Source organism: Poecile atricapillus, chromosome 2, assembly GCF_030490865.1.
Source record: "Poecile atricapillus isolate bPoeAtr1 chromosome 2, bPoeAtr1.hap1, whole genome shotgun sequence".
Lineage (NCBI taxonomy): Eukaryota > Metazoa > Chordata > Aves > Passeriformes > Paridae > Poecile > Poecile atricapillus.
Window position 1 is genome coordinate 60,900,664 of NC_081250.1, and position 17,060 is coordinate 60,917,723.

General features: G+C 36.2%; 1 protein-coding gene across 1 annotated transcript in view; it reads right to left on the bottom strand.

Annotated features, from left to right (window-relative positions):
- CDKAL1 (CDK5 regulatory subunit associated protein 1 like 1) overlaps nt 1-17,060 on the bottom strand; it is a 377,070-nt gene that overhangs the window by 122,023 nt on the left and 237,987 nt on the right. Inside the window, exon 11 of the mRNA XM_058831551.1 lies at nt 7,992-8,137. Within this exon, the coding sequence (XP_058687534.1) occupies nt 7,992-8,137 (146 nt within the window). The remainder of the gene's footprint in view (nt 1-7,991; nt 8,138-17,060) is intronic.

Below are 17,060 nucleotides of genomic sequence, written 5' to 3' on the forward strand. Positions count from 1 at the left end.
CTTGTTTTTATAGCTGTACTAATTTGCTATCACAAATACTTATACATCTCAATATATGTTTGGATATGCTTAAAAGCTCAGAAGCAAATTAAAACTAAGAATTACACGCCAAGTCAATCTGCTATGAAGCAAATTGATATGAATTAAAGTTATTGTTTTAAAAACAAATTAGACTCCCCTCACCAGGTTCCAAGTTCTGTGTCTCAAGAGAGCGAAACACAATGAAAATAAGTATTCAGAAAAAAAAAGTGATTTCAGTTATTTTGCTTTAAAACACTAGGGAAATATAGTATCCCAGTAAGTACAAACAAGAATTTAAACTCATAAATATTAAATGCTTTAAGACTTATTTTCACTACAGAATTCCTTCCTTATATCCTTACTACAGATTTTATATCATTACTTCCAAAGAATACATTCACATGCCTTCAGGGGGAAAAGAAAAAAGGAAAAAAAGATAACATCTTGCTACTCTTAAGAATCAGAATTGGATGTGTATTACTAATTTCCACTCTATCATCTAACAATACTCTCACATTAGGATTTTACAGAAGAAAACTGCAGATGAGGCTGCCCAGAAAAAGGAGAGCCTAATCATAACTGCATGCAGAGAGTATCTTCACTAAGCAACTTCACTACATGTATTTAGTAAAAAAAGTAAGCCAGCTTGTAAGCCAAGTATAATAATCAGATGAAATTGCTTTCACATTTAATAAGGGAACGTATCTTCTCTTTCCAGCAAACATTCAAAAAATGATTCCTCCAAATTTTGGCCAAAACAGAGCATCACAATGTTGTGACCTTAAAGGATTTGAACTGCAGATGCCCCGTGTGCCTGGTATGTCTGCACTCAGCAAGCTGTGCCCATCCTGACCACTCTACCTCCCAGGCTTCACCCTCCACTTCTTACTATGGCAGTCGAATAGTAACCCAAGAACCACACTAACTCTCTTCAGAATGACTCTCTTACCTCCAGAAAAGCATGTGTATTATTTAGAAGAAAATGCTATAAAATTAGAGTACGCACAAGCATGCACATCCTGCTTAAACAGGTTAGTATGCAAACCCAAATTGCTCCAGAATCCAAGGAGACTTCATATGAAAAATTACAGAGCATAGAAATTTTGAAATCGTAGTCTCCTATACAGTATCTTCTCCCAGAATAAACAGGTTGAAGTTACATTTAGTGCCAACTAATCTTCAAAGTAGCCCGTAAATTTGGAATTGTTTTATGTTAACATCACATCACATGATTAGCTTGAGACTTCCATATTTGTATGTGTACATCCTCACACATGAACTGGTAAGATGCACAAACAACAGGGTAACTGAGAGCCGACAGCCCAGAAAACTCCAATATTCTTGATGCATTTGGCATGAGAGACTATGGCTAGAAAAATGACTAGTAATTTATAAAGTGGCAAAAGATGTAATCCCGTGACCCATGGCAGTAAGGAGGTCTCTCCATGAACTAACTGAAACCTGAATTACAGTCTGTAGAACAATGAAGACAAAGATTAAGAAGGTGCAGATATTCCCTTCCTGCCTTCCACTCCCTCTCTAGGAAAAGTGTATCTCTTTTCTAAAAAGTAAGGGTACAGTAACTTTAGCTGAGAAAAGGGCAAAGTGCTGTACAGGCCAAAATGGAGAGACTGCCCCCGCAAAACAACATTTAGCTTGGCTGAAGTCATGTTGGGGTGAAAAAAACAACCTATCCTGAAATACCAAATGCTTGTCTCTCCACAGTCAGTTCTAAAGAAAAACACAGTAGGTTGATGAATGCTGATGTTCAAAATATCCTAATGAACTTAATCGATCTGCAAGTGTTCAGCACCTTTGAAACCTCTCACCTACTTACACCTCTTTCCAAGACCTTGTGAATCAAATGCAGGGCAGCATCGGTTATAAACTTAGCAAAGTCCAAATTTCAATTTCAAGACAACTAAAGACAACTAATCCTGCGATAATAAAGAGCTTGTCCATCAAAAGCTGCACCATGAAGCACTAGGGTCAAGTCTAATCACAAACATGAATGTACCTTTGTGCTGCATGATGAAAAACACCCACGTTCTAGTTTTTGGTGCTAATTCAATACCTTTTAAAGGCACTCAATTAATTTAAAACGTAAGAAAAAAAAAGGAGACATGTTTGGTAAAGTGATTAGTTCAGACTCCAAGAGCAGACAAAAGACAGAGTAGAGAGAAGAGTCTAGAGACTGAGGTATAAAATTACAGATAAGTACCAAATACACTCAGCAATTTCTTAGCAGAGAACGTCATAAGGATTTTAAACAGATGACATTTACATTTGCAGTAGTCAGACTGACAGAACAGATGTGCTAAAACCCATTAAAAAAAGCCCAAATCTGAAAGACTTGTCAAGGTTTGTTAGGGACACGATTTGCACGTCTGCAAAATGAGCTCAACAACGTCTCTCTCTGAGAAACAGAAGTGCATTTTGAGAAAGAAAATGAAACACATTCATATTGTAAAAAAGCGAGGGAGTTGATATAGTCTACTTCATAATTACCTGCATTTTGAAAGTGAGTAGAAAAAAGTATATAAAAATAGTAAATGGTTATTTTAAAATTACTCTTTTCATTGCCTTCCAATTCTACTTTCAGGAAATGTCATGATAATGTGATGAAGACAATACTACTGCCACAAGGCTTTGATATAGCTTTAAAACTGCAGGTTGTCTGAAACAGCTGCAAATTTGATGATGATTCATTTAGCTCTTTATCTTCCAGTGAGAAGTTAGCAATATTTGTGAGGTTATTTTATGGACATCTTTCAGAACAAAATTACTTACAGTTACAAGTTATTTAAAGTGTTTGGAATTTCCTTCATCACCCAAATAAAAGTATTTGGAAACAAACTCTTGGGAAGATGTCTCTTCCCTGTTCATTGTTTCAGTCAAAAGTGGCTACTATAAAATAGAGACAATTTTTAAGCCAAAGACTTGTGAATGGCAAGACAGTAACACAACAAATGCAGACAGAGACCATGACAACCAGCTGATTGTTCACACAAATTCTCATGGTACGTGTTATGATGCCACAATAAAAACAAAGTCACAATAGAAGACTAGAACCTAGGAAAAACATTACAGCTTGTGAAATTGTTCAGAAAGGCAAGAGCAGCCATACTGAAAAATACTGGACAAAATCCTGTTGAGAAAGTAGACTGTGCAAGTGAACTGTTGCTGTAAAAAACACTGTGACTAGGAGAAGACAAGGCCAGGGTCCACTTTGCTCCCAGCCATGCTATTTCACCTTGAAGCAGCCTAGGGCCCAAGCAGATGCAGCCTGGCTGCCACTGCAACAAAAGAGACAAAGTCAAGTCAGAACAAAAGAAATACAAGACAAGACAGTCTGCCCCAGACCCTTAAAACCAGAATTAAGAGTGGCCTAGGGAGCTACTGAAGCTACTATTTTTCAGCTTAACACCTGGTAAAGCAACAGGGAAGCAGAGAGCCTTGCTGAAGCCAGCTGTCCCAAAAGGATTGTGTAACACCTTCTCTCAATTTGGACAGTATCTCTAGTTTCCTGGGACATCAGGCAGTTGTCTGTAACTGCTCAGCAATTAGGTCTTCAGTTTACACTTGAGTGAATAATTTCCTTCCAAGTTTGTGATTTATTTTCCACTGCACACATTTACTGCTTTGGGTCCTTTACAGCCTTTTTCCAACTGCATGTAATTATGTATCTACACATACTGAAAAATCAAGGCTTGATTACAACTAAAAGTAGTGAAGGCTCAGAGAGGCTTTCAAGTAGGTCTGATTTTAATGGAAAAGGGAGAACCAGTGAAAAGAAACCCCAGAAGTTTCTGCCTGACAGAGTTCTCTGCTGGCAGACCAGGTTTACTGGCTTTCTGATGATATTGGAAAGCTTCAATGTTTCCAGTCTGAATTAGGAGAGAGTCTCAAATGAACAGCAGCAGCCACCCACAATTAATGTTATGTTCCTATCTCAGAACACAAACAAAAACAAACTGGGAGGCAAACTCAGCTTTTCCTCAGCATTATGCTGTTCTCCAAAACAGAAAGGTGTAGTGTTTCAGTATAGCTCTAAATTTCCCTACTTTTCTATTTGTCTAAATTTTGAGTTTACAAGTCTCTTACCAAACAGCAGTAATAGGAGACATAAATATAAACTTTGATGAACATCGGAATCACTTCACAAACCAAAAAGGTGAGAGAATATAGCCTGGGCAACAAAAGCAAATGACATTTGGAAAACACATTACCAATCTAAGGACTTTTTAATGGGTATATATTCACGTGACTGATTATTCAAGTAATTATAGAATATGACATTCAGATCTCAGGTTTCTTTAACTAAAATATATTCCAATTGTTTGCTTTTATCATCAAAAGTAAATTTCAGGGGATTAAGTTTCAGAACTTGAAGATAATTAAAGCTGGCTCGCTCTTTTTGCAACTACAAACATCACCTTTCAGAAATATAATCTGTACTGCATCTTGAAAGTTGAGATCACTTAAAAAACTACTCACACTCTGATATAATGACACCAAAAAGAAGACATTCTGATATAAGACTAAATTGGTCTCTGGATTAAATTTACTTAGCAGCAATTTCTAGAAGTCTTATATTTAGTTGCAAACACATTGAAATTAACATCTCATGCGGGAGTCAGTCTTGTGAATAGTGTCTGCAGACTACTGCAGTAATCCCCAGAAACCACAGACCAGGGCACTGGTCCTTACTTAGTCCCTACAGACTGTGTACACCCTCAACGTTAATCAATACATCCTTACTTTATGCTGTTGCTTTCTGGGATAGTTTACAAATAAATTTTCAGGAAATATATCTATATCTCTGTATCTACTTTTTAGATCCCCAGATATACGTAGATTGACGTATCAGCTGCTCATAAATAGTATTTTCCTGAATAGTTGAACTTCCTGAAATCTCAGTGCAAAAAAGAAGTGCAAAATATGATAAAAGGAATTCCTAAAAAAAAACCCAAAATATATATATATATATATCCTAAAATTAGGATATATAGATATATATCTAGATATATATAGATATTTTATAGATACAAGTATGGGGGGGATATATATATATATCCTAAAATAAACCTTCTGTATTTAAGTTTTTCACAGTCTAACGGATTTGCCTTTCTTGCTTTATATTCTATGCATTTTGCTACTGATCTTCACAATAAACCAAAAATGTTGTCACCTGTCTGGGGAGAGTGGCTCTGAAATACAAGGAGTTGCATATCAAAAACCAGCACTAGAACATAAATACTAATTTTTAAAGTTCATTTCTATTGCTCATGCCTGCAGAGAGTCCAAAAAGAGGAAAAATGTGACATTTCTAACTTCACAGACACAGTGTCAAGAATGCTCCATTCTTTCAAAAAAGTGAGCTTTAATATAGAGAGCACTCTGTCTGGAGTACTCTTGGAGAACTCTAACTTCTCTATAAGGTATTCTGTGCTCAGCAGGATATAAATAAATCCCTACTCTGAAGAAGATACCTCTGCAGTCACTCATAGCTCTCCAGAGGAAGGAAAAGCATTTTTTTTCTTCTTGGAGAAAAAAGCCCTGGAGTCTTTAGATGGCCTGATTGACAACAAGATTCAGAAATCACCTGGTATATCTTTGAGGTTCCAAAACAAAAATTATGACATGGCTGTTTCTTTTCCTTTTCCTTTGATTTTTACTTGCTGAACTTAATTTTATGTGCTTGGATGTTTGAATGCAAGTTATAGAGCACTTAAGTGATAACCATTAGCATTCCTTGATGTGTGGCTTTACCTCTTCAGCAGGTCAGCCTATATAATTATTGCTTTAATAAAATTTTCAGTGAAGTTATTATCAGAGCAGATGTCACATTCTAGAGACAAAAGTGACATATGGAATCTACTGATAAGTCCTTGTACATTTTGTGTAGGAAGCTGCTAGATGACTTTATAGCCCCAGCAATAGAGAAAGGAGATATAGGGGGTTCTACTTTTGGTTTATTTTGCCTTTTTGATAAATGGGAGATAGAAATAATCCCTTTTGGCTATAAAAGTAGTTTAAACACATATTTAATTTTAGCTATTCTGGCTCTAGGCTCTGGAGTTGTCTGCAGCCATGTTAAGTTCTGGCAAATTTTGTGCTGAGATCTTTCTGGGAATATCTACATGGGAATGTAATAGCTGGCTGTTGTCACAAGAGCAAAGTCTACAAATTAAGACTCTATGGTCTTAAGTGCAAAGAAAAAGCCTTGCATTTTACAGATGAGCACATGTTCAAATATCCAAAACATTTTCTCTGCCTTGCATAGCTTCTTTATCCTGCTGCCATATGGTACAAAGATTATTCCATCTTAGTATCTGGAGACTATTTTCTAACAGGAACTACTAGATAATTTGGTATTTTCTTAATAAGCAGGATAAAGAAAGTTTATTATTCTTTAAAATCAAGACATCAAATCAGTTTTTTTCCTTGTTAAGTTCACTACAAAAAAGCCCTGGAAAAAAATGTATGACATACATTACTGTATGCTCAGTGACCAGCTGTTTTAAATTTGGGTATATAAGTAATTCACTCTTTTCTGTGTTCAAGAGCTGAATGATTTAATAAATCCCCATATGCCCCAACATGTGCCAGCTATACTGGGTTATCGAAAATCCAGCTGCTGTTATGATAAGAGCTGCCAATGCTAAAACTACTGAAGAGAATAATGAATCAACTTCAAGTCAACTAAGACATAAACTGACATAGTTCCACTTAAGATATGTGGGAATACAATACATCTGTTAATTAAAAACTAACACTGATCCATAGTCACATGAAATTTAGTGCCAAGAATTCATGGGCATTGTTTGTGGTGGAAAATTAATGCAAATCAACCTGTATGAAGACAAGCAGCCCCATTTCCATCAGTTGTCCTAGATGCATAGGAATGTCCTATAAATTACACATTCAGTTTGCAAAACAGATTCTATTGTGTCACAGTTGGCTTTCTTTCACACATAGTATAATTCGCATGCAGCTATTTGATGATACATTTTACAGAGTTAGACTTCTGATTTTTTCAATTATCATAAAAAACTGGTTATGAAAATGACTATGAAAATTTGGTTGGTTTGATGTACCAATATTTTAATGCAAGGTAAGAGTCAAAAGTACAATGCCACTGCCCTTAAGTCATTGAACAGTACACAAAAAAGGGAAGCAGAAAGACAGAAAACAGCCAAACAAGGTTGGCAAGAAATTATTCTCCAGACACATATTTTTTGGATAATCAGTGCAGAAATATCCAACAAAATATGTCACCATTAACTTTTTAAAAGCCAAGAAAATACTTACTTGGACACAAAATTATTACTTGTAGTTACAAAAGCTTAGCAGGTAGATGTAACTTTCAACTTGGCGTCAGCATAAGGAAATACATTAATGATACATTCATGTCTCACAATTAGCTCTGTTGTTAAGGGAAATAATTTTGAAATTAATCTAGAACTCATCAGTCCCCTAAGCAAGACTGGAGTATTATATTGATGTAAATTTACATAAGATATAGGATATAAAATACTTATAGAACAAACAAACACAAAATCAACCCATTTACATTTGTTGGAGCTGGATCATCTCTAGTACACAAAGTGCGCAATGCTCAAAAGCCACATTAAAGACAACTTCAGTAACTCCAACTTCAAGCAATCTATATATAGTAGTTTATGTATAAAAAATAATTTAAGAATGCATTATTTGAAAAAGATTAGGAATATATTGACAAATTAAATGCATACCATGCAGAGATTTAAGATGCTTATAAAAACTCGAGCATCGGGGCCAACCACATCAAGGGGCTTACAGAAAACTCAAAGACTTTGAAAGCTTAAAGAACCTCATTTTTTTCATACCTTAATTATGAAGTTGCAAATAATTGTGTTTTCAGCCACATGTTCTTGACACTGCAACAAACCCAACACTGTCATTTTCTCAATTATTAGTAGACTTACTTTTCTTTAAGGAAATCCACTACTTGTTTGAAGTCTGCCACACAGTATTCTCTTTTCATGTCCATGAGCACACTGTCAGAGGCTGACTGGACTGGTATGTGCAGAAAAGCATACACTCTTGGATGATTGAGAATCTTGGCCATTTCCTAAGAGTTATTAAAAGAAAAAGAAACTTTAAAGCATTATGAAAATAATACAGAAAACTCATTTCAATTAAAATATGCAGTAAGTATCAGTACTAATACTTCTAAAACCCAAACAATCCTGAATTGCCACAGCCCAGTTTGAAACAGTAGGGACAGGTGAAAATATCTGAAAGCAATTTTGTTTTAAGAGAAAATAAGAAGTGATGAAATCAAATTTCTTTTGAGATAGGGATCACATTTCCTATGTAGTATTGATTACGCAATCAAAACAGAATTTTAGAGGCAAAGCATTGTGAAAATTGGTGATTTCAGACAGTGACTGTTTTCAAAGGGTGGCAAGGGTTAGTTGCTTTCTTCCTGGAGTGAAGGAACTTCTCAGATATCAAAATAAGAATGTCTGTAACTGGATCATCCCTAAAGTTGGCCAGCTGCTAATTAAGGTACACCTCATCACTTGCAAACCTGCTCCAATACTGGTCTGAAATGTTATCTGTGTTACTTCAGAGAAAAGGACAGAAATTAAAAGTGCTTGGCTATAAAATGAATAGAATTAATCAGGGGGCAGCTCAGAACTGAAGTGATGGCTTGGCAAGAGACACAGGGTGTTACACATTTTGTACAAATGCAAATGGTCAGTAAAAAAAAGAAAAAAGTAAAGATAATAGCAAAATGGAAAACCAAGCCTCCTAATGAAAGTCAAACCAAACCCCCAACAGAGGCTTGGCAAGGAGATAGAATGTGAGACAAAGAATAGAATAGGGTGGTCTGATTTCTCTCATATTTATTATTTAACCAATTAAGGAACATACAGTCAAGCAACAAAGTTCAAGTATTTTTAAAAGTTTAAACCAACCAGCATTGAGGCTGTGTGCAATATGGTACCTTACTGCTTGTTAATCTTTGTCCTGCAACAAGTAAGTGAACTTGGATGAAGAACCATATTCCACGAACAGCCAGGTCTTCACATATGGCTTTCCCTTTCTCCATGTGCTGTGGGCAGACAGGAAATGGCCTGGGACTAAGCACTGCTCTTCTGCCAGTGCATTCTGCCTTCTCCAGTCAGGCTCACTCAGTCCATTTCTCCTGTTTGATGGCACAGATATTCTGTCTGACAGCACATACTGCTGCCATATTTGATTTTTAAGATGCAACTATTTACTTTTTTTTTTCCAGACCATTAATCAGCAATATTAGTCATGAATCTAGATATTCACTCTGTATTTCTACCAGGCTGGCCTAGATTGTTCAAAGAGAAGGCAGACATGCTCATGCCTTTTGACTTGCAAGAACTCAGCTTTTAAAAGCACTGAATTTTAGAACAAAAAGAAAAAAATGGTCTCTCAGTACTCACTTTTCATCTGACAAAAATATGTGTACAAAACCTGAACTCTATCAAATCAATTCTGGAAGCAGTTTTGAAAGTTTCTAAGATCCTATTACATAAATGTTTAAGAGAAGTGGGTACATTATTCAAGGCAACAGCTACTCCATCTCAGGTATGTAAACTCAATTTGATACACAGAATTGCACACAGTTTGATACACAGAAAGGCTGTGTGCAGAGAACCTGGCTCTCAGTGGAAGCTGGAGGTAGCTGGCTTCACGAAAAAAAGAGTGAAGAAAAGGCCACCATGCATCCACACAAATTTTGTGTCCAATTCAAACGGAACTATACTTATCTGTGTCCTTAATAACTTGATCTTCAGCTAGAATATATTTTCAAAAACTAAATTGCACAGAACAAGCATCTAAACTTGGGAAACCTTTCTTTTAAGCTTAAGAAAATCTTGTAAATGTAATTTGTGTGAAGCATCTCATAGCCATCTGTGATTTTTCTGTTTATCAGTAATCAAATATATTTCTAAAATATGGGAAATATGAGCTGAAACTTAAGCTATGGACCACAAGCCTATTATTCTGCTTATCTCTTGGTTCCAAGTACTTCATTCAATCTTAGAAAACAGATTTATGATATAAGGAACCAATGAAAGTCATGTTTCATAATACGTTTCTAAATCTGCCAAGTTCTTTAAAATAACTAGCCCTATGACATAGAAAAAAAAATTCTTTGCCACTCCTCTCAAATTTTGCATCTCTGAATAACAGAATCTTCAATATGAGATCAGTTTGTGAATTCTTTTTGGAACTAAAAATTCATTTATTAGAATTCTAGATACGAAAGTGTTATTTGTTCCAGCTTTTGCAAGGTTGACAATCATGTGATAGAACAAAAACCCAAACAGATTCACTGCATCTGCTTGTTTGTGACAGAAATACTACATTTTTAAAAATCTTGCTTTGTTTTACCACAAAGTTTTGATTTTTAAAGTTTCAAATGTGGAAATTTTCTAGTTACATGAAAATGTTGCTCTTATTTCTCATATTCACCTAAAAAAAATGAAAATTTTGCTGTGAAGAATGAAATCCAAGTTCTAAAATCTCAAAAGCGTTTTCCTACCCAGAGGATTCAAGAAAACCAAAGCACCCAACCCCAAAGGCACTAGCTGCTGATCTGACAGTAACATGCAGAATCCTGCTGGTCTCACAGCTGATCTCTTTCAGGGGATGTGGCCAAGAGGGAGCTTTTGACTGCACTTCCTGTAACAGGAACTAAACCAGTGGTGTCCAACAGCCAGTGTTAAACAAGACTAATCAGAACTGCTTCTTTCAGTTATCCCATGTAAAAGAAATAAAACATGTTTTCTGCAACCACTGTTGTCGATAACTTTCAAGATTAGGAACAAAACTGTTGTCATTTAAAGTAATTACCCTGGGTTCTGTACTAATGGGACTCAAAATGCCTGGCATTAATTAACTGAACTTTTCAACTATCACTACAGGTCCCTGCACCCAGTAACAGCTACAGCTGTAAGCTCAAAAATATTATTGACTATTCCACTGCATCATTTTGGTTCAGAAAGACACTCCATATCAAAAGAACTGGCATCCTTTAGAAAGTAAATAATTTGTCTTGTGTATCAGAAATTCACATACACAACACACATGGTCTATCTGGGAACACTAACACAGCCTAGCTGCAGTGGTCACGGGTCTCAGGGATGTTCTGGACAGTCAAAGCTCCTCCTAGAGATGAGGAGGTTGCAAACAGCTCTTTATACTGTGAATGCCTTTCTTTGCTTGCTTTCTGTATCTAAAGCCACACAAAATGCACTGCATGTGTTTTGAATCAAAGGTCTTACTGATAAAATGATTTCCCAGCAGGTACTTGAGGCTTGTAAGATTAACTTTGTGAATTTAGCAGAACACAAATTATTAACACACACCAAATGCAAGTCAGAAATACCTGATGACCCACTGTTTCACTGTCATTCACTTTTAAGTACTGCTGGTGGTCTTAAATTTACCTTTTATAACCAGAAACTCTAAGTGAGCCATTCAGGAGGAAACAGAAGAATGAATCAAACAAAAGTTTTGCATGGTTGCATCAGAAAGCTGGACAAACCAATCTTTCAAACTTTGCACTGTGCAGATAGAAATATCACATTCTAACCTGCAGCTTTGAGGTAAGACTGTTACAGTCATATCTTTTATCCTCGCTACCACTAAAATAACAGTGAAGTTCTTTACTACATAGGTTTGAATAAATTACAACTGCTCTGCACTGAACAGTCATACTTAGTCAATGCTGACAGACTTTCCCATACTACAGATTGCACATAGAATACCAGATTTCATCACTGAATAAAACTATTAGTTAATATCCCAAAGAGTATTTGAAGGACATCATGGACTAATGCATATTTGTTCTTCACAGTGTCTCAACATTCTAAGTTTAACATCTGTTTCCTGCTGGTTTTATAATTTTTTTTTTCTAAAGTGCTTTGCATTACTAGGTAAAATTACATATTTCAGTTAGAAGAAAAAAAAAAATCTAGAATTTTATTTCCATCTGGAAGCAATAAATGAACAACGTATTGAAACTGTATCACTGTGAAAGAAATTTTCTGTTTTTCATCACAACTGAAATGGCTGATTGCCTTCTCTCACTATTCCCTGGAATCTGATAATGTGCCTATGAATGAAGGGATGCACTACACAAAAATGGAATTTCATGTAGGAACTAAAAGGTCAAAAAGTAGCACAATTTGTTTTAACTCGACTCTACAAAAATAGGCATCATGTACGTTTAGAAAACAACAATGTATGTGAAACATCCTTTAGGATACTGATCACATATTATAATATTTTTTTCCAGTCCTTAGCAGCTGGAGTACATTAGAACACAAGGCACATTACCAGAAAGATTTCTATCCAGTCAGTGTATTTTATCCTAGCAATTACAATACACAAATTTAACCACCTAACCAGAAAATCACACCGCCTGTTTGCAATGACACCATGTGCAACCATAGAAAATTGCAGAGACAGAAAACATCAATATCTGTGCATCTTTATGTCAGTACCAGCAAGCTGTTCAGACAGCGATTCTTTCCCCTTACCTAAAGCAGGCAAAAATCCAAGTATTTGACTTCTGTCTCGTGTTTGAGTCACGATAATGTGAATAGCTTGCTTGCTAGCAAAAGGATTTTGTCCTCTGCCAGCTGTAAGCCCAAAGAAACCCTCATCCAAATGGAAACATGACAAAATGGCACTCCCTCAAAAACTCCATCCCTTTGTGGCAGATATTAGTTTGGGATATGTCACGCGGGGTGTCTGCTGACTGTTGTCTTTCAGAAGCCGAGCGGTGCCACCACCAGCACAGTCTGGATGAAAATCAAGTGGCTGTGGCCCATTTTATAAATTCCTCCACTGCAGTGGAGCTCAGGAACAGATGTGATCTTGTGATGCAGGCACGGGAATGATGACACAGTTATGATCCAGTCTGGAAAGCCCATAGCAGTTTTGTTAAAACAAACGAACAGGGAACTCTCCCCCATTTCCCACCCCTTGTGAGTAATGGGGCTGTAAAAAACTAAGAACGTGTGGGGATGTCCCTGAGGACACTGGTTGGAAGGAAATGCCTCTCCCTCACCTGTGTATGAACTGGGGGAGATGTACTGAAGTCACACGATGGGCAAGCTTAGTGGCAACCCCTACCCCATGTAATATGACATGACATGCTCAGGTCTTTATCCTGTCATTAGGATAAAGGCAAGTCACACTGGAGCAGTTAGAAACCCATGCAATTCTAGCCAATGTAATTTGAACCTTAAAATCAAATCTTTGGGTTGCCAGATGGAGGGCAAAAATCTGTTTTGTCATATGGGAAAAATGCCTTCTACATTACCAAACAGAAAACTGGTATTAGCTCAGGCCACCCTTCGAAGTGGATATAAACCAGATGGCAAGCTGTGATTTGCTGATAGGAAAACTAGCCGTAAGAGCCATATGCTCAGCCCTAGCTGTTCCCAGCTGTTCTCCTAGGTGTGGGATCTCTCTACTGCTTCCAACCACAGAAAACAGACAAACCATAGCTAAACAAGTTTTTCCTCCCTCACAGTTTAATATGTATTAAACCTAATATCTTAAAAAAACAAACCATGCCATACCAAAACCACCTAATATGCCTTCAAGAGCTTGCCACATCTTCCTTTATTAAATAAGAGCACAAGCTAACTTGAGCTCCTGCACACTGATATTCAGATAACATCACAATACAATAACTGTATTTCACAGTCCAAATCTTCAGCTGAAGTTTGTCCCATCTCTTCCCATGAATCAGTGCACAAAGAAAACACACAGCACCAAAAACACTAGATACATGATTTGTAAACACAAAAATATAAAGAATTCTCCTATTCTGTTAAAAGGTGGACATGGTTCTTTCCAAGATTATACATGAATACAAGAATGAAAAGAAACTTCTTGCACAGTACCATTTATTCATATTTTCTGACAAAACCAGTAACTCCCAGTACAGCTGTCTTAAACCTTGGTTTGTGAAATTCTCCACAGTAAGCAAGCTGGCATTTCTATCACAATTTGCTTCCAATATTAAAGCAAGACTGATTTTACATTGGGGAAAATGTTAAGCATCAGCATCTCCATTGGGTGGATAGATTATTACTCAGCCTGTGATGAGCCATGAGCCCAAGCACATCTGAGTCTCCACGTCACCAAAATACAGCTGATTCAGTGACACCTTCAGCATTAATACCACACTAATTTCTGTGCACCATGCAGGAAAATGGTTCACTGCTTTCAAAGATGAGAACTGTTATTGTTGCTGCTTCAGCCATCATTACAATACTAAAGAGCCTTTGTGGAGCTTCAGAGTGTTGTTTGTCCAGTTCCAAAAATTGATTCACCTTAAGGTAAAGCGTACATTTCATTACTGGCTAGAGAGCTAGTTTCATGACTTAAAACCAGCCAACCAAAACGTTAATACTAATTCCTTATGAAATTATTAATTCTGACATGCAAGAAAACACGCAATTTTTTTTAATTTTCTCTATAGTTCTCTCTAATTTCTCATCATTAAGCACTCCTCAAATGAAATCTTTTTTTTCAGAAGTAAATTAATACTCCTTTTTTCAATGTGTATTAAAACCACATATTTTAGGGAAGGTCCCTAAAAAGGTGATTTATTGCAACAGCACACTGCTACTTTAAATAACTCTCTGTCTCAATCATACTTTATGCTAATAAAACCTTGAAAATTAATTAAAGCATAGAGAGGCACACACAATAGGCAAGTAGGATTGTCACACTACCTTTTTGTCTTCAGAAAGCTGAATGAGTGTAATGAATTGCTAGTTTCATCTATACTATGAATTTGTTCTCCAGCTCAAAAATGAGAATCCCATAGGATAGAAAAGAATTGATGGTTTCTGCTCAGAAGGAAGACATAGAATGGATTGCACACCCCTCCAGAGTTCATCTGTACAAAGACAGCAGTGCCAGGAAGCTTCTCTATTGTTTCCCTTAATTTCAAACAAGCAAGTATGATATCTAAAATAACAACTGCTTTACCAGGTTCCAGTGGAAGGAAAATAGTGGAAGGTTTTAACCAAAACTTAAACCTTTAGGCCAGTGCTATCACTTTATTTTGTGAGCTGACCTAAATTTCATAGTAAAACAGAATAAAAATATTCTGAACCATAACGATGAGATTTATATCACAGAATTTACATTCTTCAGCAACCCTTGCACATTTAACAGAGCTGAAGCGATTGAATCCAAAGAATGAGATTTTACATATTTTCCTCAATTAAAAGTGGTACAACAACCCAAAGCAAATATTACTGTTCACTTTTATTAAAGTTTCTAGAACATAATGTATTTTCTTTTTCCCATTTTTAAAGAAAAACTTCACCTCAAGAAAATCAACCTTATTTTTAAATGAATGCCAAAGCCTAACGAAGCAAGCAGTCTTACTGAAGATTATGTAGATGATGCTGCAAAGCACAGGAAAAGTGACAGCTCATCTATCAAAGAAAACAAAAGGGTTTATGCATCTAAACTAAATAGAAGCTTTTGAAACAGCATGGAGAGTAGTTGGTAGAACTTTACTTATTATAATATAAATAACTGGGAAAGTGAGATGTTATTTGTTTAACAATGAAGGCAGAAATATTAAAAGAAGATGGAACAGTTCGTTATGCAAGCTCTATGTTTGACAATAGCTTCTACCTCAATGCCTTGAAGTGCATGGCAACTGATAAAATCCTACTTTTATTTAGCACAAATGCACTATCCCCATATATGCATTTCCCATTCTTTGAACATATTGCTCAATTAATGGTGATTTTTATTTTCTGCTAGTAATTCACCAGAAGTAAGCTCCAGCTCCAAAGGACTGCTGGGATGAGACAGTATTGTAAGTAATTGACAGACAGCCTGACACTCAGCACAAGACTGAGTGTGGATCTGTCTGCATTTAAATACTTTTCCTTCTCAGGCAGTCTAACAAGCAAGAGCAACATTCATATGAGCAAATCATAATTAAGGTACAGATAATATGCACAGATTTAACTGGTCAAGCAGTGTGCTACTTAATGTTAACCCCTTTTTGCAAGACCAATTTTTATTCACAGATTATTAAATATAGAAGAGCACTAGAGGCATGCATAAAATATTCTGTCTTGATGGAAAAATGAACTTTGCATAAATAAAGCCCATTTTTTATGTATCTCTCTCAAAGCATTTTTTTCTACTAGTGTTAGAAAGAACATGAGCTTCATTCCCAACAACACAAATATTCCATGTTGTCTGGAAGGAAACCTTTACTGTTCAAAGTTTCCAATTTGAGAAGATTTTTTAGAGAACCCAAGATTCACAAATACAGTGTATTTCTCTTCAGGAAAAGTAAAATGGGTTCTTACTTTGACATTTATTAAGCCAAATCATATTCCACCAGCTGGAAACGAACATGTCACCAAGCATTTACAGACGTTAGGATCTGCTGTGTCTGAGATGTTAAAATTCTAGATTAGAGAAAATGGTGTAACAAAATGTATCCCAAAGCACAGCAGAGATTCATCCATTTTCCAACTCCATAACATAAAGAAATACATTGACTCTGGGGTGAGCTCATGTTCCCATGACACCATGTCTTAAGGAGTGATTTCAAGGAAATGTGCTATATTTGAGACAAAGAACGCTTTGAGAGGGAGAACAGGAGAGACAGACTATTTTCGTACTAAAAAATAAAAAGCAGGAATACAAAGAATAAGCAAAGATGCACATACAACTAACTTCTACAGGACAAATAAGCACTTAACATAATACCAAAGGAATTAGTAAGCATCCCTTCATACCTCGTCTTTTTTTTTCCAGGAGGACAGAGGCAATTGCTCCATCCTCCTCCCTTTAGTATCTGAGGTTCCTTTCAATTATACTGCTAGCAAAACAGACAGTTTGCATAGAGACAACTTTTTAATTACAGCAAGAAAAAGTTGCATGGTCCACTGAGTACAAAACACTACAAAACTCACAGTAATAAGAAGTCAGGGGCTTAACTA